Source organism: Panicum virgatum, chromosome 9N (genome assembly GCF_016808335.1).
Source record: "Panicum virgatum strain AP13 chromosome 9N, P.virgatum_v5, whole genome shotgun sequence".
Classification (NCBI taxonomy): Eukaryota; Viridiplantae; Streptophyta; class Magnoliopsida; order Poales; family Poaceae; genus Panicum; species Panicum virgatum.
Window position 1 is genome coordinate 72,078,478 of NC_053153.1, and position 23,525 is coordinate 72,102,002.

The 23,525-nt window shown below is 43.4% G+C and overlaps 3 protein-coding genes and 1 long non-coding RNA gene across 6 annotated transcripts; 1 reads left to right on the plus strand and 3 right to left on the minus strand.

The window, feature by feature from the left end:
• Window positions 1–1,840: 1,840 nt before the first annotated feature.
• On the minus strand, window positions 1,841–3,952 carry LOC120690475 (NHP2-like protein 1). The gene is made up of 5 exons (XM_039973128.1): window positions 3,786–3,952; window positions 3,558–3,678; window positions 3,359–3,462; window positions 2,311–2,442; window positions 1,841–2,204 (listed from the first exon to the last, which is right to left on the minus strand). Exons 1-5 carry the CDS (start codon window positions 3,786–3,788, stop codon window positions 2,178–2,180), a joined length of 387 nt encoding a protein of 128 aa, XP_039829062.1. The 5' UTR covers window positions 3,789–3,952; the 3' UTR covers window positions 1,841–2,177.
• A 3,055-nt stretch (window positions 3,953–7,007) lies between these two features.
• On the minus strand, window positions 7,008–12,518 carry LOC120690476 (TSL-kinase interacting protein 1-like). 3 transcript variants are annotated; one of them, XM_039973131.1, is made up of 15 exons: window positions 12,258–12,498; window positions 12,011–12,171; window positions 11,836–11,918; window positions 11,688–11,735; window positions 10,978–11,087; window positions 10,123–10,207; window positions 9,754–10,027; window positions 9,404–9,580; window positions 9,176–9,279; window positions 8,648–8,886; window positions 8,413–8,549; window positions 8,225–8,322; window positions 7,718–8,122; window positions 7,488–7,628; window positions 7,008–7,412 (listed from the first exon to the last, which is right to left on the minus strand). In XM_039973131.1, the coding sequence occupies exons 2-15, from the start codon at window positions 12,132–12,134 to the stop codon at window positions 7,230–7,232; spliced, it is 2,208 nt and encodes a 735-aa protein (XP_039829065.1). In that variant the 5' UTR covers window positions 12,135–12,171; window positions 12,258–12,498; the 3' UTR covers window positions 7,008–7,229. The 3 variants fall into 3 exon arrangements, with proteins under 3 accessions (XP_039829065.1, XP_039829063.1, XP_039829064.1); XM_039973129.1 differs by having other exon boundaries at window positions 8,225–8,549; window positions 12,258–12,518; XM_039973130.1 differs by having other exon boundaries at window positions 8,225–8,549; window positions 12,011–12,166; window positions 12,258–12,497.
• Window positions 12,519–13,718: 1,200 nt separating this feature from the next.
• Window positions 13,719–16,475, plus strand: LOC120690478. The gene is made up of 4 exons (XR_005681755.1): window positions 13,719–13,911; window positions 14,903–15,062; window positions 15,253–15,331; window positions 15,816–16,475. It is a non-coding gene; the product is annotated as an uncharacterized LOC120690478 (long non-coding RNA).
• Window positions 16,476–19,436: 2,961 nt separating this feature from the next.
• On the minus strand, window positions 19,437–23,486 carry LOC120690479 (small nuclear ribonucleoprotein SmD3b-like). The gene is made up of 5 exons (XM_039973132.1): window positions 23,216–23,486; window positions 23,063–23,115; window positions 22,901–22,967; window positions 22,746–22,802; window positions 19,437–19,828 (listed from the first exon to the last, which is right to left on the minus strand). The coding sequence occupies exons 1-5, from the start codon at window positions 23,372–23,374 to the stop codon at window positions 19,766–19,768; spliced, it is 399 nt and encodes a 132-aa protein (XP_039829066.1). The 5' UTR covers window positions 23,375–23,486; the 3' UTR covers window positions 19,437–19,765.
• Window positions 23,487–23,525: the final 39 nt, after the last annotated feature.

The following is a 23,525-nucleotide window of genomic DNA, read 5'->3' on the forward strand; positions in this document are numbered from 1 at the left end:
CTGAATTCTCCTCACAAAACGTCTGTTGGTATCGTCAAAAGAGTCATCTAACTTAAGGGTAGGGCCCTCACTCTCCCCATTAAACAACTTGTCGATTACTCTCTCCATCTATCCATGATCTCCTCATCCTTCACTAGCAGTCGATCTGTCCCATCCTTAATGCATTTGATTTGGTTGATGTCCCTTGTCTTCCGCTCGCGGATCCTAGCCATCCTATAAATGTCCTTCTCCCCTTCTTTCGTGCCTAGCCGCTGATACAGATCATCATACGCCTTACCCTTTGCTACATTCACAGCTCACTTTGCAACCTTCTTCGCTAATTTATAGCTCTCGATGTTGGCTGCACTCTTGTCAAGGTGGAGGCGCTTGAAACACTCCTTCTTCTCCTTAATAGCCCTTTACACCTCGTCATTCCACCACCAGGTGTCTTTCCCCTCCTGTTTGCCTCCCCTACTCACGCCAAACACCTCTGAGGCCACCTTCCGAACACATGTTGTCATCTTTAGCCACATGTCATCTGCGTCTTCTCTTTCTTCCCAAGGCCCCTCACCTAGCATCCTTTCCTTAAATGCTTGTGCCGCTTCCCCTCTAAGCTTCCACCACTTTGTTCTCGCAATCTTGGTACGTTTGTCCCGGTGGACACGTACCCGAAGACGAAAGTCCGCCACCACAAGCTTGTGTTGAGGGACAACACACTCCCCAGGTATCACCTTACAATCTAAGCAATCACGTCTATCCTCCCTCCTAGCAAGGATAAAGTCGATCTGGCTCGAGTGTTGTCCACTACGAAACGTCACAAGATGGGATTCCCTCTTCTTAAACACGGTATTCGCTATCAACAAGTCGTAGGCTAACGCGAAGTTCAACACATCCTCCCCCTCTTGACTCTTGCTACCATACTCAAAACCCCCGTGCACTCGCTCGAACCCTACATTAGTCGCACCCACATGGCCGTTGAGATCTCCTCCTATGAAGAGTTTCTCGCTGGTAGGCACGGTACTAACCATGCTATCTAGATCTTCCCAGAACTGCATCTTGGTGCTCTCACTAAGGCCTACTTGAGGGGCATAAGCACTGATCACATTCAAAACCGAATCTCCAACTACCAACCGGATTAGGATAATCCGGTCGCCTTGCCTTCTGACCTCTACGACTCCATCCTTAAGGCTCCTATCAATCAAGATGCCTACACTATTCCTACCCGGAGTTGCTCCCGTATACCAAAGCTTGAAGCCAGTATCCTCAACCTCCTTCGCCTTCTTGCCCTTCCATTTAGTCTCCTGAACGCATAGAATATTTACACGCCTCCTAATTGCTGCATCAACTAGCTCTCGCAACTTACCCGTTAGGGACCCTACATTTTAGCTACCTATACGAATCCTAGTTGGCTCGGCTAGCTTCCTTACCCTTCGCACCCGTCGAGGGAAATGCGAAGACCCTTGCTCATTTTTCACTACACCCCGGCGTAGATGTAGCGCGCCATTCAGGTGACGACCCGACCCTTGCTCACTTATCATCGTACCCAGGTCATGATACGACGCGCCCTTGGGGGGATGACGACCCGGCCCTTGCCCATTTATCACCACCCGGGTTCCGATGTAGCGCGTCGCTAAGAGGGTTACACCCCAACGAGTTTCTTGTGGGTTTCAAATCCATTAGAGTGGCTATTTTTATGCTGGTTTGCCAAAACCTAACGCAACCCTCCTCCTTTATCCGGGCTTGGGACCGGCTATGCTGAGACGACTCAGGAGAGAGAGTCTTCCAGTCAGCATAGGCGGAATGAACCGTATAAAACAAAAGTAAAACTTTGCCACAGAACAGGCAAAACAATAATGCAATGGAAGAAGAAACATGGGCAACAACCTTAGGCACCCAATTTCACCTAGCCAACACAAATGAACCTTTTGTGCTTGCAAGTGGTCGCAAGAAGTTGCAACCAGACACAGCTGTTACAATAATGGTCGGAATCTCGACAGAAACCAGCCACCATGATACAGACATCTTACACAAGTCACAAATATAAGAAGCCGCAGCACAAATTCCAGTATGATCGACTTTTAACAGTCTTCAAACATAGTTTGGAACGCACAAAATCTAGTAAACAAGACACCATCACCAGTCCAAGCCTCTGAAAAATGTGTCGCTGAGGCCCATCACACTGAAAGGTCTTCGGTAAATCAGATGAGAAGCTTCTCGATAGAGTCCTGCAAATCATAAAATTTGAATAACCTAGTGAGATACATGTACTGAACAGCTGAAAAATAAATACTATAACATCAAGATACACATACAAGATGAAATATCAAGTACCTTGAGATTCTGAATCGGCTGTTTCAGCTGGCTACCCTCATTGCTGGTCACTGAGCAAGCAATAACCGGTCTTGTAACACCACAAGCACGACCAAGAGCTTGCTTTGATGGAACAAATACATATGGCACGTTCTGCACAAATCATAGGATAATGAATTAACCACGGTGATTGACCATATGGCACTTTCAGCGGGTACACAGAAATAATGTATACAAGACGTTCAAATCATCAAGCAGAATAAAATGGGCGAAAGAAGCACATGGAACTAACTAGACTACAGCTATATAAGTTTTACAAGGCTAAATTATTAATACATGCCCTTACACCATCGAATAAATCATGTTAGCTGCCCAAAAACCTAATTCCTGCCATTGGAAGACATAGCATTTAAGCTTTAAAGAAGGCTGCGGACAATCAACTAAGTAATTACTTTTCAGATGTACTAAACGACAAAGAATGTCCACCAGAATTGATTACAAATATGCATTACGTTTAACATTAGCACAGTTAAAGTAATTGCTTCTTGAACAGACTAAACAACAAGGAATATACAACAGAACTGACTACAAATAACCTTTAAGTTAATATAAAATAGTTGGCTTCAATTTTGATCAAAGCAAATAAGACTCTCAAACAACTTAAACCCATATACAGTTAAAACCCTCATTCCCGCATACAATCCCAGCTTGTTTTTTTTTAAAGAAAAGGTCTCCCCACTTTATTTCAAGTCAAACAAAGAGTTAGCCTATGTCGTTTACATTGTTTGAGCATTAAGCACATTAGAGGAGCGTCCGCCAAACTCCAGCTGCACGTATACACAGATTAATAGCCACATACCACATCACAAATATCACATATTCAGAATGAACATGGCATACAGATGACTATCCAATCCAATTACACCCTCAACACAAAGGAAAATAATAACTAACCAACCTGCAAGAAGCTAGCGATAACCATAAGGTAGACTTCACGGACAAAAAATAATCACACAGCGCTACTGCAAAAAAATGTGAAACAGAACAAAGGGGGAAAGCATATCAGTACCTTATCCTCAGCTAGCAAGGGGAGGTGGAGAAGGATCTCGAGCGGCTCGGTGTCAGCCGCCATCACCACGAACTCCGATATTCCCCTGTTCAGGGTCTTCGTCGCTGGGCGCAAACACAAAAGACACAATTATAAGCCAAACACATCAAAATTAACCGAGTACAACGCACAAAACGTGGGGATGGGACTGGTAAGATACCTTCGTTGGCGCCCTTCTTGAGCTGCTTGTAGTTAGCGGCCTGCTGGATGATCTCGAGGATACTAAGCGTCAGCTGCGCATCCGCCAGCGGGTACGCCTTCGGGTTCACCGCCTCCTGGCTCTGAAAGGGGGAAAAAATCCACCGGCGATCAGCAGGAGGTTGATTCGATTCGACGGAGAAGACGGGAGAATTGGAAGGAAGCAAGGAGTAGGAAGGTGCAACCCTACCATTTTCGCGACGCGAGAAGGATTTCGCGAGGAGAAGGCGGCCGCCGCAGGGGAGGGTGAGGAGCTTCTAGGGTTTTCGAGGGAGGCGGCGTGGGTGGAGTAGCTAGGGTTTTATTCATATAGCCGGGCGCCGCCGGGTCGGTAGCATTGACGACGGATCACGGATCTAGTGAGTGGGCCTGGTGGGCCGAGGCCCACCCTAAGTTCGGACCCCAACAAAGGAGCATAGAGGAGGCGAAGCGGAGGAGCACACCGACGCCATCGGTGAAGGATTGGAGCACCTGCAATGGCAAAAGACTGCTCTGTTCTAAGGATGAAGGCTGCAGGCCCTGCGTCGGACAGATATGTGCCGTTCACGCAGGACCGGATGGTAGCCCTGTTAATGGGTTGGAACCCGCACCATATCCAACCCACCCAAAATTAACATATTTAGATACCCAACCCCACCCAACCCAATTAGTTAATTTCTCAACTCTAACCAACCCGCCCCATTATAAGCGGGTAACCCATAAAAACCCATGGGTTCTACTATGCAGAGGAATTTAGTGGTTCTACACTTAATGTGGGGATCACATATATGTCTAGCCACACTACTTTGCACAGAGTATCTGTCAGTCATATTGACTCATCTCTAAAAATTTCAGTCAATTTCGATAAAATTTTATAGTGTGAACGCGAGGTTTTAATTCCAGGGTCCGAGTCTTGATGTGGAGCCCACGTTTAGTTCTAGCCACACTACTTTGCACAGAGTAGCTGCCAGTCATACTGAGTCATCTTTAACAAATTTCAGTCAATTTCGATAAAATTTTATAGTGTAAACGCGAGATTTTAATTCTAGGGTCCGGCTCTTGATGTGGAGCCCACGTGTAGTTCTAGCCACGCTGCTTTGCACAAAGTAGCTGCCAGTCGTACTGAGTCATCTCCAACAAATTTCAGTCAATTTCGATAAAAATTTTATAGTGTGAACGCGAGGTTTTAATTCTAGGGTCCGGCTCTTGATGTGGAGCCCACGTGTAGTTCTAGCCACGCTGCTTTGCACAGAGTAGCTGCCAGTCGTACTGAGTCATCTCCAACAAATTTCAGTCAATTTCGATAAAATTTTATAGTGTGAACGTGAGGTTTTAATTTCAGGGTCCGGCTCTTCATGTGGGGCCCACAGGTAGTTCTAGCCACACTACTTTGCACAAAATAGCTGCCAGTCGTACTGAGTCATCTCCAACAAAATTTAGTCAATTTAAATAAAATTTTCTGATATAAACACGTGGTTTTAATTTCAGAGTCCAGCTCTCACGTGGGACCCACGTTTATATATAGTTATACTATTTTGTAAAAAGTATTCATTTCAACCCACCCCAACCCGCCTCAACCCGCATTTATATAGAACCCGCCCCGACCCACCCCATTAACTAATACAACCCATTTTAAATCATCCAAACACACTCCATTTCAAAACCCACCCCATAAAACACATTTCAACCCAACCCATTAGCAGGCCTACCAGATGGCGATATACATGCAGTTCCCTTCAATTGTTGAACGAAGAAGTGCGCAACCCTTTGGCAGTCATTAGGCACTGGACACAATGATCTTATACACTGCAGGAGAAGCTTTATTGTAACCAAGCGCTTGTATGTGCTTTTGTACAAGATCACCACAATTTACATGGAAAAACAGTGTCGGTGTCCCGACCCGGGGGCCTGGATCCCAACTAGTAAATGCTGCGTGTTTCCTCGTCCCAGATGATGGTGCAAGAGGCAATCACAATAACGCACAGTTTATCCTGGTTCCGGCCGTGGGGCCGTACGTCCAGCAGAGGGGGTGTGCGAGGGCACTGTATTATCTTGCACCCGGGGTGCTTGCAGTAGGGGATACAAGCGGGGCGAGAGTGGGAGGAAAGCTCCCAAGTCTCTGCTAGAAGTGGAGTTAGTTGAGATGAGTACTCAATCGTGCTGAAAGTTCTGAAAGGGGAAGTTCAGGGAGCCTGCTTCCACCCTTCGATTGGAGAGATCCCTCCTCCTCTTTTACAAAAGGAAGCCCATCCTCTCCTTTTATAGTTGTAAGGAGAGGCGGTGTACATGAGTGTAGGGGCGCGGAAGTCGTCGTTCTCCCTTGAATCGCGGGGTACAGTGGTCGAACACTGTAGAAAGTGTACTGTGGGAAGGCGGCGCGTGTCGCTGTCGTCCTGGATTTTCGTCCTTGGTCCCGTGGAGATGGCGGCGGCCGTCCTGTAGTGTACCAGTGGTAGTAATGGCGTGGGACGGTCCCGGACCCCCTGGCCGGAGTGCGGGTGTGCACATTAAAAGGTCCGGGAGCGCGTAGAAGTCCCGGACCCCACGAGGGGGAGGTCCGGGGTCGCGCCCGTGCGTGCTGAGTGCCCCTCTTGGCAGGACACGTGACATCGTCGGACCCCTTCCCCAGCGGGAGATGGGTCCGGCGATGGATGTCGGCAGAACAGTAACGGGGGCGGCGCCAACTTGCCTCATGCCGCATTGAATGCCCACAGTACTGCTACAGCGACTGGAGTGGCAGAGCGGTGACCGGGGTCGGTGGACGGGACGCCGGTCACATCCACTGCGGGAGTGGCAGTCTGACGCCGCCTGCCCTTTGAGCCGTGGTGGAGTGGCTGGCTTTTAATGCCTTCGTACGGCGGTCGGTTGGGCGGCGGGGCCATTTGTCTCTTGTGCCGAGAGATGGCCTCGAGCGAGGCGGAGATTGGCCACCCGCTCGAGGGCAGGTCCGCTGTCCTCGAGCGAGGCGGAGATTGGCCACCCGCTCGAGGGCAGGTCCGCTGTCCTCGAGCGAGGCGGAGATTGGCCACCCGCTCGAGGGCAGGTCCGCTGTCCTCGAGCGAGGCGGAGATTGGCCACCCGCTCGAGGGCAGGTTCGCTGCCCTCGAGCGAGGCGGAAATGCGATTGCGCGGTCGAGGGTCCCGAGGGGAGCCTTCGAGCGAGGCGGAGATGAGTGACCCGCCTGAGGGTAGATCCGCTACCCTCGAGCGGGGCGGAGTTTGTTTGGTGGGCCTGAGAGGGGCCCTCGAGCGAGGCGGAGATTGGCCACCTGCCCGAGGGGGATGTGGCTGGGCCACATGCTGGACTTCTTTGAGTCCTTTCCTTTCCTCTGAGGGAGAAATAGGCCGTGGGCCTTCGTGGGCCTAGTTGCCTTAACATATGTTTGTGTTTTTGAAAGTGGTTTTAGTACCTCAATTATGGTGTCCCTAATTGTGGCACCCGACAAACAGGTTAGCACATCCATTATGTTATCTTACAAGTTACAACAACATATGCGTCCCTCTCCAATGCAGCGAGTCCGCATCTGTTGGATACTTGGGTCAGCAGCGCACAGCTCGCTTGGACAATATAAAGCTCCCTCTTCAGCGAAATGCAGCACCGGCGGTTCCTTACCAACCAAGGCAGCAAGTTGTGATGGAACCCTAAACACCAGTTCTACATGATCGATGGAATCGAGTCGTTCTTATCCACCGAGGAGAAGAACGAAAGGTTCCGGAATGCATCAAGACTATTTGCCATCATGCGATTCCAACTATTTTGACTGTCCCCTATGAGTAGGTCATCGGCTCGATATCTCACGGACGGTATGTCCAAGTCCAGTGGTCCGAGTGAATCAGGCTGTCAAAAAGAGAAAAATGTAAGCGTAGCTCAGATAAGGGCGATATAAAAGAACACTAGGATTTCTTCTAGTACCCAATATATGTCAGCTAGAGACTGATCCTTCAATTCATTAGTGTCTTCATTTCGAGGTGGTGATTTAGCACACAACTCCTCCCTGTCTTTGGCATCATCATTATAAGGATTATCACCAGCAGCCTCTCCTCCAGTCAAGTCCTATTCCATTAAATAATATATGGGTAAACAAGGTAAAAAAGTGTATAAACTTGTTTTGCTTATAGGAGAGCCTGAAGATGTTAGCAGACCTGAAGAAAACCTTTAAACCCTTCTGAATGTAATGGATGAGCTTCATTGTCAGTATCAGGAGAGCTGCTAGATGGAGTGTTTGAGCCTTCTTGATTCCTGGAGGCTGACAAATTAAAACTGAACCCATCACATGTTTCTTCTGCTCCCCAGATGGTTGAATGGGGAGTACGGGCTGGCTGCTCTGATGCTTGAAAACGAGAGACATGAAGGGCAACAGCAGCATCAAACGAGTCATAGCTGCACGGATTCTCAAGGAACAAATCATTTTTTATGCTAGAAGTTCCTATACAGTCCAAATGAGCACCGTTGGATGTTTCAGTCAATAAGTACCCAACACTGATATCAGTAAGGGTATCTGCCCACTCTCCTTCGGATATTGCAGCACAATTCATTCCTTGATCATCCTAAAGTATAGAGATAATATATATGATTAGGGAAAGGAAGATAGCCCATAGAAACATTTAGATGTCACTTTACAGAAGCATGCATGAGACAGAAATTAGAACCTCAAAAGCTTGAGTTACAGGAGCCTGCACTTGCTTCTGGCTGCCAAACTGAGAGGGGGGTGCACTGGTGGGCTGCTCTGGAAGCTCTGTGTTCTTGCCTGTACAAGATGGTGTAATATGCAATAGTGCTGACTGATCTTTTGAACTACAAGGATATTGCTCAAGAATACTGTTACTGAGCAAAGTACCATCCTTTTGCACACAAGCCTTATCTCCTGAGGGCGATTTGACCTGGATGTCTTCCGGTATCATGCAGTTCTCAAAATGGGTTAAAGATATTTCACTTACTCCTGCTTCAAGCTCAACAAGGGAAAACCAACCATACCTTAACAACAAAAGGTTGACACAGCAATTAGCAATCTATATGCGCCTACTAGTGATCTAGTAGATTGTGATTTTCTATCAAACAAGGAAATTATATACCTTAAACGGAAAACAGAAGGGCTATTCACAGAAAGAAACACATCAGCTACTGCAACAGTATCTCTTGTTGTCCACCTCTGATATATAGCTAAATCCTCTTGATGAGCACAATATGGAAAAAGAATAAGCTCTCCAGATGCGATGTTTGAGTTACCCCATTTGCGGTTCAGGTGTTCTAGCACAGATGATATTTTCTTCCTAGAACTTAATGTGAGCTCCAGATGTGGATTATGTTCATCCTGTCAAGAGACAAGGCAGTCATGCCCATATGCCCATATCCAATATGCTCACAAATTAGAGAAAAGCGCGTGATATCATAAACCCACACGAACCATAAAGAAAGGTTTGATAAAAATGCAGAGGGCACTAATCAAGTAATCCATTCATTATCTTTCATCTATAAAATGCATGAATTTGACTACACAAACCTTAGTGCTCAGCCAATAATTCACCAGTAACAGCTGACATGTTAAATACAGCTGATGGAGTTTCATATGCAGTTTGCTAGTAAAAAGAGACCAGATTTACCTTCTCCAATGCCTTCCGTGTAGATTCATTTATTGGAAATAACTGCAGCTTCAGCTTCGCAGGTGCTTGTGAATCTGCTTCCTTCATCTGGTTTGTGCTAATGCCTGCCAATGCAGAATAAACACATCAAGACGATAGGAATGTGCATCTGCTACTGTTAACTTCAAGGAGGTGCGAAACAAAGTTCAGTAAACACAGGAACAAAAACGAAATTGCTAGAGGCAATACCATCAACAGTAGAAAGTTTGTCTGATGAAGATGCCAGTGTTCTTGCATCAACATTACATAACACGCCAGGATTAATGGCGTTGCGCTCAAGCTCCTCAGCTGCATCAGCAACTAAAGAAACACCTGCCATGGCTGCTCTCTCCCATTTTTTGTATGCAGCAGATGCAACAACACCACCTGAAACAAATCACCAGCTATCCACATTAATGCAACAAAGGTTCAATGCTAGAGAGCTCCTCCATAAGATAATTTAACCATCAAAGATTCTGTCAAAACTCAAAGCATGGAGATCGTGTGACAAAAGATGAGTAAGGCTAATCATATAGAAAGAAAAGTGAAGATGTTCCCACCTGCCCTCCTTTTTTGTTTCACGGTTCTTGTGGCAGAGAGGTCTCCTTTAGTCACTCCTGACTTGCTACAATTTGTTTCTGGCATCCGCTTGAAAAATGCCCCTTTAGGAGATGCCACTCTGCTACCATTTTGAGCTTCAACTGGCAAGAATTTTACAGGGAAAGACTCATTCCCAGGACTCTTGCTGACAATTGGAGATGGAGAAGATATGCACATATCCACTCTTGGACACTTTCGTCTAGACTTATTTCTGTCCTTTTGCAGTTGATTTACCTATATAAAATAAGAGACATGCTGCATGAGGAAGAAGAAAAAAACAGAAGACGTGTTTATACTGAAAGAAAAAAAATGGGGACAAAGTAATGCACCAATGCTTCTACAAATGTTTTGAATCTCCGAGGCTTCAGATGCAGCTTCGATGCACTGCAGCTAAATTTTTCGAGCAGAGACCACCTGCACAAAAACCAGCTAATATCTGAGAATTTTCCATGCGATGTAAAAGAAATAGTGCAGGGTCAAATGAAAAGGCGATGATAATTAACAACAGACAATGTTCGCTCCCTTTTTACAAGGGCAATTCAAACATCAATATTGAGTAAGAAAGTTTAACTCTCTCTACCTGCATAATTCTGTTCCCACTAACAGTCAAACAAGCAAATCCTTAGCAGTGAAATGTGTTCATTATTAAGAAAAGGTTCTTTGGAGGAGAGCCATGTGAGATGAAAACATCAAGTACAGTTTTGGAATGGAGCACTTTTTTTTTAATGGAATGAATGACCATAACTGATGTTGGCTAAACCAGAACGAAATTATGTGGAAGCTTTGCAGAATCATCATGAAGCTACATGACCATAAATTGAATTTAGATCGTGCATGTAAGTAAGCCAAGCACTTCAAAATCAAGAGAACCATTTTAACTAAATGGATCTGACAGAAAGGTACATAACAGACCAGTAGTATGACAAGATATCTACTACATAACAAAATTATAATGACTGACTGTCAGTCCCAGTCTCAGATATTAATATTATAGCTGGCTAGCTACAATCTACCAGTGTGTTTTGTAATAGAAAGACAATATATCCTAAGTCCTATGTCAAAGAGATAGCTCAGGAAATATTACAAAGTAACTGCTAGTTTTTTGCTGCTATGATGAATAAATAAAACCAAATGTGAACTATATTTGTCAGACAATTTGCACATCATAAGATCTACTAAATTACCAACGGAGCATAGCAGCAATGGTATCCTTGGAGTTTTTTGCATCAAGTAAGAATCCAGGACCCAGTAGTTTCTTCATGCGCCGAACAAGACGATAGTAGTAATGCCTGACCTGTATGGCAAGAAAAGCATTGAATATTTTTATTTTACATTCATATACAATGGAATTGAACCTTTTGTATAATAAAACAGCCATTTGATATTGTAAGAGGCGATTAAACATCTTAAGCAACAAAGATTTGATAACCATACTGTAGCTACCACTTTAAATACTGCACACTGTTCAGTTCTATCAAAGGCACAAGCTCCTTAGGTCTCAAGTTGCTCTAGGAGAACTCTGAAATGTGAAGCATTTCTAGTCACAGTGCAGGGCCTAAATGGAAGACATGATAACATAAAGAAAACCCAAAAGTCTGAAGGATACTATGTCTAAATGAAACCTATCAGCATTAATTGGTGGGATCTCAAATTTTGGGATTTAAACAAGGTTTGAAAGGAAAGGAAGTAAAACAAAAAGTGAAATCAGTTGAAAGTTGAAGAATAATGACTGGTTGCAAGGGTAAGGAACTCCTCCCATAGGAATGTTGACATGGAGCTCGCAATCTCCTCAGCCCCTTCCCCCCCCCCCCCCCCCCCCCCCACCCACCCACACACCCACCCTTCCCTGTCCTATAATGGCAAGAACAGAAAGAACATCTTGGTAATTACGTACCTGATCCTTGTTTTTACTCTGAACACGGTGTGTAATCTTCTCAAAATTCTGGGGAAAACAGCATGGGATTCCCAATCAATCAATTAGTATGCCCTAACTAGATAGTAAATAGCAGAAGAGCATTGTATCCATAATGTATGCTTCTTACTTTTCCAACTTGACGCAGAGCATTGAAGAAATTCTCCTCTTCCTGCCGCGTCCACGCAGCCCATTGACGAGTCGGCTTTTTCGCTATCAAAATGAGACACAGTGAAACAATATCAGGCAAAATCGAACTGGCACTAACAAGGAGTAAGAGTCTGGAACAGTTCACCAGAACGAACCAGGTTTCTGATTGGGATCGGAAGGCTGCACCAAATCAAGCTTTTGATTTGGATCAGATGTTGAAGGAGCAAACTCTATAGTTTGAAGTAGTGGATTCAACTCTCCACGCACCTCCTCCTCCATGGCATTCGTAGCACAGGTATCACGAAATTCCTCTGCTCTGATTTGGACAGAAACAACAAAGAATTACCAAAGAGAAGAACAGATCGAGCGATTGAATGGGCTATCAGGGCGAAGCAGACTGACCGTGGTGGCGATCCGAGAGATCCGACAGTGAACTTTGATTTAGGGGAAATTCAGAGTTTGAGGAAATTTTGAGGATTGGGGAAGTTAGGGATTTGGGGAAAATTATGGGCGAGAAGATGAATACAACCGGTGAAAAGGGGATCTATCGCCACGTGTGCCTTCTTTTTCGATCGCACGGCTATGTTTCGTCCAGGTACGATATCCAAGCAGTCGGATACGGACGCGGTCGGAGGGCATACGAGGAGGGGGGAGGGGCGGCTATGTTCGAGAACGATGGGATTCAGGCACATACAGCGGCAATTTTGGCCTATAAAAAAATATTCTGCACTGTAGCATAAAGAGTTAGAAAAATGAAAAGAACACGACCAGAATCTCGCGGGGACGCGGAGTAATACTGCGGTAATCTGGTTCCAAGGCACTCCAATAGCTGTGTTTGCTGGACTGTGGCTGGTGCTGATTTGTTATAGAGAGCAATACTGCTGATTAGTCGGTGGCTGGTGCTGATTTAGTACGAGAGAACAATACTGCTGACTGGTTGGCTGACAAACAGAGCGAACACAGCGAATGTTGTGGCAAATTCTTCCTATGGATGTCTTTTTTTCTCTAGGCAAAATCTAATTTAGAAAGTGTAAAGCATTTTAATTCCTTATCTACTAGAAAGTGTAAAGCAGAATTGGTTATTATGAATTTATCACCGAGATAGAACAAGGTACGAATGACGCTTCACTTGGTTGGTACCTCTGTATGCTTTTTGTCCATCCTGGTTCGATTCTCAGAATAGACATCAGTTCCTGTCCGCTTTACAACTTTTATATAAAAATAATGAACACACACCGCCGAGACAGTGACTCGGTGAGATGCCGAATAATGAACGAAACAATTCACACACACAGTCGAGACGGTGAGATAAAAATAATGAACACACAGCGGAGACGGTGAGATGCCGAATCACTAAATACGATTCCTGCACCAACGATTCCTGCACCAAACCGGGTGAAATCATCATGCCACGTAGCCCGCTAATCCTCTAGCCGTTGGATCTCGCAAAATCGTAATATCAACCATTGGATCAGGGTGGGCGCGGTTCTCGCGCCCATTAACCCACGAATCCGCGGCGCTCGCGAATCGTTGCGAACCCGCTCAGCCGCCTCCGCTTCCGGCTTGCCTCTGCCTCTCCGCCTGCCCCGCCGCCCTTCGCCTACTGCGTCGCCAGCGCCTCCCTCCGCTTGCAGCACCCGCCGTTGTCCTCCTGCCGGGCAACCCACCGACGTCATCTTCCTGGCGCCGACTCCCTTCCCACTGTGGCCTTGCCACAGCCGCCGCGTGGTCGGCCTCCAATTCGGCGGGTGCCACCCGCCACCGCAGGGCCATCGTCGTCAGCTACCTCCCCCTCCTCTCCCCTCCCAGTCCCATCCCCCTCTACTTTGATGTGGGTAGCAATCCAGGCGTTGGAGGCCCATATGCAGCTCGCACCAGCTGCAAAACGATGCGACGCATGAGCTCCTACTAGCCTCCCTTTGACAGACCTCCCACTGGAGACTTCCGGAGTTCCCAGAGTGCAACAACGGAGGTGACCACGGATAGCAGCTCGCACGGCTGCAGATCGACGCAATGCCAACGCAATCAACAGCTCCAGTCATAGCCTCCAACGTAGGTACATCTCCACCTGTTGCCTCCACTGTCTGCAAGATGTTTGACAAAATGTGCATGTCCTAACACAGGAAGCATCACAATCCTTCACCCCCGTAATTTTATTCGATGCCAACAAAGTTATATTTCCTGGCTAGCCAGCTCAACGGTGGGCACGGCAAAGCCGGCAGCATGAGAGCCACACAGCAACAGGTACGTACCCCGTACGTTCCATCGATGGTGTAGATAAAATGTACCTGCCCATAAGTATATTGAAATGTGCTCCTTTTTATGTCGTCCTTGAATAAATGAAACTATAGTGGATGCACATGTTAACTTAAAAAAAATAGTGGCTGCACATGTTGGAAGTAGTGAAGATGCAGTGCAAAAAATTAGATGCTGTTATTAGATCAAGTAGGATATGCATGATCTGCTCAATCATAGTTGCAACTTATTCGAGGATCCTTGCTATTTACTGGGTCCATACCGTGCAGCTAACAGAAGCACCTTTTTTATCGCAACAATCATCAGGGATATTCTAACTAAAGTTCAGCAGCTTATCTCTTGGGACTGCTCTACCAGAAATAGAAGGTTGCAGCGATAAATTAATGTTTTCTCCCGAATACTAATATAACTTATAGTAGATCTGTATTCATTGGGTGACTTGATAGTGGAAGCACTTAATAAAGATTTCTGGGTTACATTGGGTTCAGTATCAAGTGATTGGGCTTCGAAGCAGCACTCTTTTATTCAGGCACAACATACCTTTTCAACTGGTTTTATATATTCTGTCTGAAAGTATTCTATTTTCCTTTGCTGTACAATAGGGACTCTACCAAAGAAATTGTCATTGGGTGTCTTGATAGTGGAACCACTTAATAAAGATTTCTAGGTTACATTGGGTTCAGTATCAAGTGATCTGGCTTCGAAGCAGAAGGTATTACTGTGAAAGCAACAGGTTATTAATTTCTGCTTGTACCAAGGGATAACTAATAGTTTGACCTCTACATTTACAGGGACTCAGGTGACAAGCAATTGGCAACACAAATATTTGATCGTGCTTGATTGTGAAGAACTTGATTAGCTAGCGACATGTGCTTATTGGATTTCACAGTGGAGGAAAAACATTTCTTTTACAGCATCTTCATCTTACATGTCATAGCAGCTCCTAGCAAGGTGTCAAGCTCTGTTTTTCTCTGTTTCTGTTGTGGAGCCTTAAATTTTCTGTTGTGGAGCTACCACTTGTAGCGCCAGTTAGCTACTGATATGTTTGCTTAGACTATATATTCATATAGATTTCTCAGTATTAAGAAACCTCTGCAAAGGTCTTATTTTATTTACTGTACCATCCCTCCAATGGCCATAGTCGACATTACCTCCACTGCCAACAAGGTGTTCGACAAAATGCCAAGCTCCCAGGTGTATAGCATACTTACTTTGTGAAGGTATCTATTTTTCTTCTATTCCTATCCTGCAAATGGCGTCAAAAAAATTTCATTTTTCAATCCTGGTGTTACAGATTGATTTCTCTGGCTCCTTGATGGTTACATATGATAGATAAAGAACAGAAATGTAAAGTTATTTTGAGATTCACTTGATAACCACTAGACCAAGATATGAGCATGATCTGGTTCCTCTGCCTATTCGTGTTATGGTACCACATTTAATCTAACCACACTGACCACTCATCCATTGCAACCTGCAATGTGTAAGCAGCTAACACTGTGAACAAACGCGCTGGTAATTTTTTTGTGCTTCTTACCATGTAGCAGAGCTTACAAAACCAAATTTATGCTCTAATTAATAGGAGTTACTTCCCCTGCCTGCCTTAAAAACTAAAATACTCATCTTACTGAATCTGACAACATTTTCTCCTCTAAACATTGACCACTCAGATTCACTTTGCAATCTGTGTTTCGTATTCTGCAGTGAGGATAATATTGGAGCTTACTATTTTTTTGAAGCCATATTGGAGCTTACTATTAGTGGATGGCAACTTATGTCAACTTGATTGTTTCGAGTGTTTACACTTGTGGACGATGGAAAACCAATACGAAAAAGGTGCAAGACGAGCAAGAAGACCTATTTGTATCAAAAACAAGAAAGCAAAAAGAAAAATATATAAAAGAATCAAGAGCAACGTCTTCAATACAAAATTTACTAATGATGTAAATTCTACTTGCTATTTGATTTTTATACAATATTTAGGAAACTGATACTGTTATATCAATCAATTAATCCTGGGTTCTTTTTGTTAGGTCCACATATAATGCACAACTCTAATCTTCAAAGGCTCCTCTTGCATTGAATTATTCGAAGAATTCTCATGATTTTCTATGAAGCAACCTCTTCAATTGTGAAATTTTATTTGTGTGACCAGGGATGAAAGATTAAAAATGAATCTATCAAAAGTGGTATGCTAAGTAGTATATCTATATCTGAAACTCTTGTATGCTCCAACTATTTAATCAGCAACTGAATATCCACTGCAAGATTGTAAGTACATAAATAAGCATAATATGCTTGTACCCCATCACAAAGTGGCACACTTGCCCATCAGTGAGCGAGAGCGACAGAGGGAAGGGTGTGGATGGGGAGCGAAGAGGGTGGTGGAGACCAAAAGGAAAAGGGGAAAGAAAAAAAAGAAAAAGAGAAAACAACAGAAAAGGAGGAAAAAAGAAAAGAGAGAGAACAAATGAGGAAAAGCTATTTTATTCGATTAAAAAATTATGTTATTAAACTACTGTAAAATGGAAACAAAAAAACGAGAGGAGATGGTAGTTCCAAATGGTTGAATAAAATATGTGGTAGTCGGTACAGAGCGAGATATAGAGTATGGATGGGTGCAGAAGAACTAGATATAGAGAAGAGAATCTCGATGACCACGATAGAATATTTCTTTTAGACGATGAATTTAGAGTATTACAAGTACGGACAGCCTAACATAGCGCAGCCAGCAGAACAGTTGCAAAAACAATACAACAACAAATATTTAATTTTATTTGACAATTTGAAGCTCAACCTTAATTGTCTCTATAGTTAAAGAGAGCCCCAACAACACGACAAGTGCCGAAGAGATACGTAGATGCCCAAACAAGAATGCATACTAAAAAAAGAAACAAAATAGATACATGTAATACAAAAAATAATTCATGTACAACTCAAATGGTCCCTCCACTCGCCACACGCAGTCTTGCCTTCTCTCCCAAATAATTAAAAGAAACTCAATATTTTTAAAATTTAACCCGCAGCCTAACCTTTCCTGTTCATGGAAATTTGTAAAGAAATCTTAGATTTTCATAAAATCAACCAACAGTCTTGATCCTCACTCAATATATAGTTGCTTTACAAAAATGCTCGGATTTTAATTAAATCAAACCACAACCTGTTTCATAAAATAAACATTATATGTTCAATTTGAACACCAAAACACACTAAAATCAAAAGTTGTCCAAAACGAAATATGATCAAAAATTTAAATACTAAAAATAATTGTAGATCAAATTAAAAATGGAAATATATACAATGACAATATGAAGTCCAAATATATACCAAATGCAAAAACAGGCTGCAAATCATGACACCTACGTGAAAACAATGAAACAACAGATTTGTCTTACCTATGCTGCAACATATAAGAAGCTTCAGTACACATCCAACCCATAGCTACCTAAACTCACCATAGCCAACAGAAAATCAGGGGCCATCTACAGTGGATGCAGCCCACACACTGGCCATATGCGGCAACGCCGCTAGCATTTCTAGTAATGAACAAACAATTCACACACACAGTCGAGACGGTGAGATACAAATTACAACATGTTGGTTAGTGCCTCTATATGCATTCTGCCCACACGCATTCGATTCTCGCGATAGACACTAGTGCCCTCTCCCTTAAAACTTACTCCCTCCATCCAAAAAAGTACGTAATTATGGGATTCGTGCCGGTCAAATTTGTTAAAGTTTGACCATGTCTATAATGATTAATATTAACATTTATGTATCGACCAAAATCTATTACGAAAATATATCCCATCATTAATCTATTGATACTAATTTTGTATTATAAATGTTGATATCTTTTGCACAAATTTTAGTCAAATTTGAAAACCATTGACTCCTCGAGAAGCGAGAATTGCATTTTTTTTGGGACGGAGGGAGTACACACAGCCGAGACGGTGAGATACGAATGACAGCCTGTTGGCTAGTACCTCTATATATGCATTCTGCCCACACGCATTCGATTCTCGAAATAGACACTAGTGCCCTCCGCCTTAAAACTTTTATATAAAATATTTGTAAGTATAGTATTAACAAAAAGTGAGCGGAACAATTCACACGCACGGTCCGCATATATCCAGCATGCAACTCCCCGTATAACACCTCAAAATCACTCAACTGAAGACATTCCATATTTAAATTATATAATTATAGCTATATGCACAAAATGAAGAAAAAACATAATCATGGGAGAGAAATGAATAAATTTTAGTAAGCTTGTCTATAGTTTTTAGGCGTTTCATCAGGCAAGAAGTAAAGGACATTCGCATTAATGCAATGGTCACAATGTTTCTTCCACTAGCTTCTTATACCAAAAAAAAGGGCAAAATATTCTCCTGGCAACAAGCTTTTAGCCACCCCATGATTCTCTATCTCTTGCTGCCCTTATCGTCAGGGGCGACGCCAGGTTCAGGTGCATACCGTGCATGCACCAAGGGTCCAAAAGAAAAATCTAAAGCTATTTAGTGAAGTAATTATTTAAAAATTATTGGGTTGCTAGAGATATGATAGAGAGGTGCATCAGGGTGCTCTTTTTTTGGGGGGGGGGGGGGGGACATGCATCAGGGTGCTCTTGCATATAGCTTCGCCACTGCTCAACGTCTTCTTCTGCCTCCAGTGAATCCACCACTGATGATCGCAACTGTGATTTGCCTACCATGACCAGCAATGTCTGCCACCATTGTTGTCCAACTTCCTCCCATGTCCCATTGCATAACTCATCAAAGATTGTGGATTGAAAACGGAGTACCAGAAAGGAATGAAATACTCAAGTGAGAAAGTAACTTTCTTCATTTTGATAGATCATAGTAGTCGCTGGATATCTTGAACTTTTATATTCAATTGTAGTATACCTGTGTTGTAGTAGTAAAAGCCAACCTATTCAAATCTTGGATAATAATTACAAGGGAAAATTCGATTCATGCCACCACAACTCCGTGAAATTGGGTTTCACGTTGAAAATCATGCAACTCAATGGCATCGATTTCAACATGAAATCAAAAATCGTGAAATTGTAGTGGCATGGATCCAACTGACCCTAATTACAAATAGCAAATGCTCAACTATTTTCCCTTATAAGCGTTTGGTAGATAGCTCCAAGGAATATAATGGAGGTGAGGAGTTAAAACTTTGTGGCGGATACATTTTTCCACCGTGAGGTTGTTGCCAGAGCGCAGCACAATAATGAAACTGTGGATGTGACACAAGACACCGCGGGGAAATCACAAAGGGAAATTACACATGGACAAGGCATCTCACTCGCCCTAATAATGCCAACGATGATGCCCAAGGGGCCAATGAAGAATATGAATCAAACAAAATACCCAGATAAAACATGTCATTCTGACAAATCAAAACAGCTGCCACGAATACTGCCGGACTTCAACGAAAGCTAATTTCTTACGGGATATAAACGTACAGACCGACGAACAGATTGTATTCAAGCTTCTATCTCTGCCCACCGTTAACACATCACATCGGCACTAACAACAAGCCGCATCTGTCCCTTGAGCAGATAGATCATACAGGAGGCACCAGTTTTAATTACTGAGACAACGTTGGTTCTGATACTGAAGACAGCAACCTCCTCATGAAGAAATCTACCTCCTCACCGGAGGTGCGCCACCTCGCCCCACGGGACCACCACCACGCCCAGCAGCAGCCTACAAATCGGCAGGTAAAGGAGTTTAGGAACGATATCAAGTGATTGACTGATGATTGTACAAGTCCAAATATAATTTAGATCAGAATGAGCCTATGTCTTCGATCCTATCAAGTCACACAAATCTACAGGTACTTCCAGATGTTGCATAGTCCACTTTACCAAGATATTTTGGGTTCCACTATCACCCCCAAGTGCTCAGTTCTCTCATTTTTACAAGATAAACTATGGAGCTCACAAAATGAACACATCATGCATGCTTATTGCTTCAATCCCGCATCTGCAATTCAACAAGGAGCTGAACTTGCCAGCTATACGAAGCTCAAATGAATCCTTATATGTTCAAAAAGAAAACCCTGAGAGCTCAAATGAATCTGCATTCTAAAGCTCCAGCTAAAGATGTGTGCATGAAAAAAATATGGCTGAAAGCTAGCCACGAAAAGGGTCAATACTCAAATAGTCAATACTGATTGAAATAATGATACAAAGCCTCTGCTAATTTTGTATTTTGAGCATGTTCCATTTGCCCAGTCCGCATTACATTTGTTTTGTTCAAAAGAAGAGCAGAAAGAAAAACCCTCTACATTGTCATTTTGTCTCGCAGTACCAGCTAAAGTGAAGGACTATGATATGACCGAAACTTCCCATTCTATTTGACTGCAAAAAGATAGTTTTAACCAGAAACTTAAATAACTGTGCACCCATTCCAGTTTATACTGTTCCCACCCTCACTTGCAAACCATTTATAACCCCATATAAAGTTCTAACAAGAGAATCTTAACCCATGTTATACAGTCGTCCGACTAATCGCGATTAGTCGACCTTATCGCTCCGCTGGCTTCGATAAGTGAAACGACTAGCTTTTGTCGATCAGATGTCTGATCGTCCGACTAATCGTCGCCTAATCGCGATTAGTCGTCCGACTAGCTACTTGGACGATCAGGCCAAAACCAAAAGATGTCCAGCAGACCAGCACTCCAGCCCGCCGCCTGTACTGGGCTCAATTAGGCCCATTAGCCATTAGGGTTAGGTTAACTATATAACTTGCACCATTAGCCATTAGCCATTAGCCATTAGCCATTAGCCATTAGCCATTAGCCTGTACTGTGTGGGACAAGAATATGGAGTTCTGGACAGTTCAAACATCAAATCTCACAAGTGTCACCAAACTGACTATCATTGTGGTGTTCCTGCTTGCTATATAGTATATAAGTACATATACATGTACATATATGTCGTGGGATATATAGGACGACTATAGCGACGACTAGGACCGACTAGGGTCGACTAATCGACCTGATCGATGACTAGTCGCGACTAGTCGCCTTATCGGTGCCATGGCGACTAGGTTCGACTAGATGACTGTATAACATTGATCTTAACATTTAATACATAGTTTTTAATTAGATAAACAAGTTTTTCCCCTATTGCTCTGACAGTAGTCAGTTCATTCAAATTCCTCCAGGTGCAAAAAGAAAATTTTGTCCCACAAATTTCGTGCACCCAAGCCTCTATAGTCAAGAGCAGCAAATCCCATGAACTAGTATTAACATCATTGGTTCGGTAATGATTGATTTTCTACCACACAGATCACCATCTTAATATCAAAAGCAAACCCACAATGATACAAACACAGATCACAACTCATGCATTTCAGAGTGAACATAACAGAACTATCAAATTAAGGTACATCAACAAAACATTCATAGGCTCATAGCTGCACAGCTTGTTTACTAAAATTGTATCACATAACAGAACAGTTCAAAATTGTCTTACATAAAAGAAGAAAAATCAATTCCATGGCGAAGAAAGATGAGATGTTTTTGTAAAACATGACTAAATAAGACATGAGATGCCATTAATTTTCTAGGTAAAAGAAGCAATATTAGTATTAGGGTACCATTGAATCCTAAGGGCAATATCTGAATTTAGAGAAAAGATTTGTTGATCAACAAGAGGAATGTATAATCAGGTGGCGGTCAACAAATACAACAGAAACAACAACAAATTTTGCCACAACCATAATATGTTAACAGTTATACTGAGACAAGAAATAAAACACTGTTCAACCTAAAAAATTTAGATAATTTTTCATTTTCACATAAAGGGGAAAGAACTGTTTCTCCATGACGCAACTGCACCAAGATCTTCTCTTTTGTAGCCATTCTTCCATTCACATCTTTTTCTACTTATTATAGTTATTTTAAGCTCCAATTAGTTAGGGCAAACAAAGGTAAAATCAAATTATATAAGATGGTCTAGTGGCAGTGAATAGCAACTAACTGCATTAGTATTTTGCACATTTTATGAATTTTAGAATGCCTTTGAGGCTTTGAGTCAGCCATATAGGTCCCAACCAAAGGCAATGCCTAAAGTGAAACGATGACTGGGGTAAGTAAAGAGCGGGAGAGTAATAAAACAGTGAAAATTACAATGGTCTCCTGAAGAACATGGCTGCCATTAGTGAGAAAAATGATCCACCCCCACCCCAATACACACGCACGCACAAGAAAGAAACAAAGATTTTTCATGAGATCCATCAGATTAGTATTATATCTTCCCATTACATAATTATGAAGATATTTTATTGGAGTTCTACCTATCCATGAGAAGGCTGGATTTGCAGTATTATTCATATTTGACATGTAAGATAGTGTGCCAGACCTTTCCAAGTTCACAATTGTTACTGATAAGTGAGATAGTTCTTACAGTACCCAAACGAAACTTTATGTTGCCTTTGAAAGAGGCAATGCACAGGTATCTTTATTCTTTCAAGCACATATACACATTGCATTTTTCTTTTACAAATTATAAAAACAGGAGTGTCATATCATGCTTAGTATGTAGTCAATGCTAAGAATGAGAAAAAGCGAAGCAATCATAGTGCATAGAGTTAGAATATGGAAAGAAGAAATTACCCGAGCACGCATCGCGACCGCACGACCACGGCCAACTCCAACAGCTGATCCTTTGCCCTACATTAGACAAAAGACACAACAATCGTGCATCATCTCACCATTAGCTTGTCACACAGCGAAACACTAAACGGTACAGGAAATCATCAGCCACTAACCCTAATCCTCGCTTCCAAACGCTTGAACATAGGAGCGTTCTTGAGCATATCCGGTATAATCATAAATCTGCAGCACGACAACGGCGAAACGCAGACACAGAAAGAAAATCAGGGCGCTACAACTAACATTGCGTTGAGAAACAAATCGACTCTTCCAATTACCTCACTCTGCTTCCTCTAATGAAGACGTGCTCCAGCTGCGACACCTTCCCATCCTGCAGATTAATCAACAAAAAAGAAGGGAATTACTCAGGGGAGCGAAATCGATGGGGATCTGGCTCAGATCCGGAGGTAGCGCGGACGGAGAGAGCGTACCTTGGCGGTGAAGGTGATGTTCTCGAGTTGGCAGTTCCAGTTGTCCTCGCACTCGACCATGGACCCCCGGTACACCTCGCCGGTCTTGAGCTCCACCGTCACCACGTGGCCCGCCGCCTCGTGGAGCAGCTTCACGGGGATTCCCAGGCTCCGGCTCATCTTCCCCTTCCCGTCCTCGTCTCTCTCCCCCTCTTCCCCCTTCGCGCCGCTGAAACCCCAGCTCGCGGAAAAAGCAGGCGGCCGAGACGAAGCCGAGGCGGCGAAGGAAGGGAAGGAAAATAAAGAGGAAGAAAGAAGGCTTGGATCGTAC

Bases quoted from the DNA above. Each gene is read 5' to 3' on its own strand.
- LOC120690475 (XM_039973128.1), bottom strand. The intron at 3,463-3,557 runs GTATCTTACCAG...GTTTGCGCCCAG, and splicing joins CAAGAAGGGCGCCAACGAAG to CGACGAAGACCCTGAACAGG. The intron at 2,205-2,310 runs GTACTTGATATT...TATGATTTGCAG, and splicing joins AGCCGATTCAGAATCTCAAG to GACTCTATCGAGAAGCTTCT.
- LOC120690479 (XM_039973132.1), bottom strand. From the start codon at position 23,374: ATGAGCCGGAGCCTGGGAATCCCCGTGAAGCTGCTCCACGAGGCGGCG. The intron at 22,968-23,062 runs GTAATTGGAAGA...GTCGTGCTGCAG, and splicing joins ATTAGAGGAAGCAGAGTGAG to ATTTATGATTATACCGGATA. The intron at 22,803-22,900 runs GTTAGTGGCTGA...TGTCTAATGTAG, and splicing joins GTTTGGAAGCGAGGATTAGG to GGCAAAGGATCAGCTGTTGG.
- LOC120690476 (XM_039973129.1), bottom strand. From the start codon at position 12,134: ATGGAGGAGGAGGTGCGTGGAGAGTTGAATCCACTACTTCAAACTATA. The intron at 11,736-11,835 runs GTAAGAAGCATA...TGTTTTCCCCAG, and splicing joins CTCTGCGTCAAGTTGGAAAA to AATTTTGAGAAGATTACACA. The intron at 9,280-9,403 runs GTATTGCCTCTA...CTGCATTGGCAG, and splicing joins CAAACTTTCTACTGTTGATG to GCATTAGCACAAACCAGATG.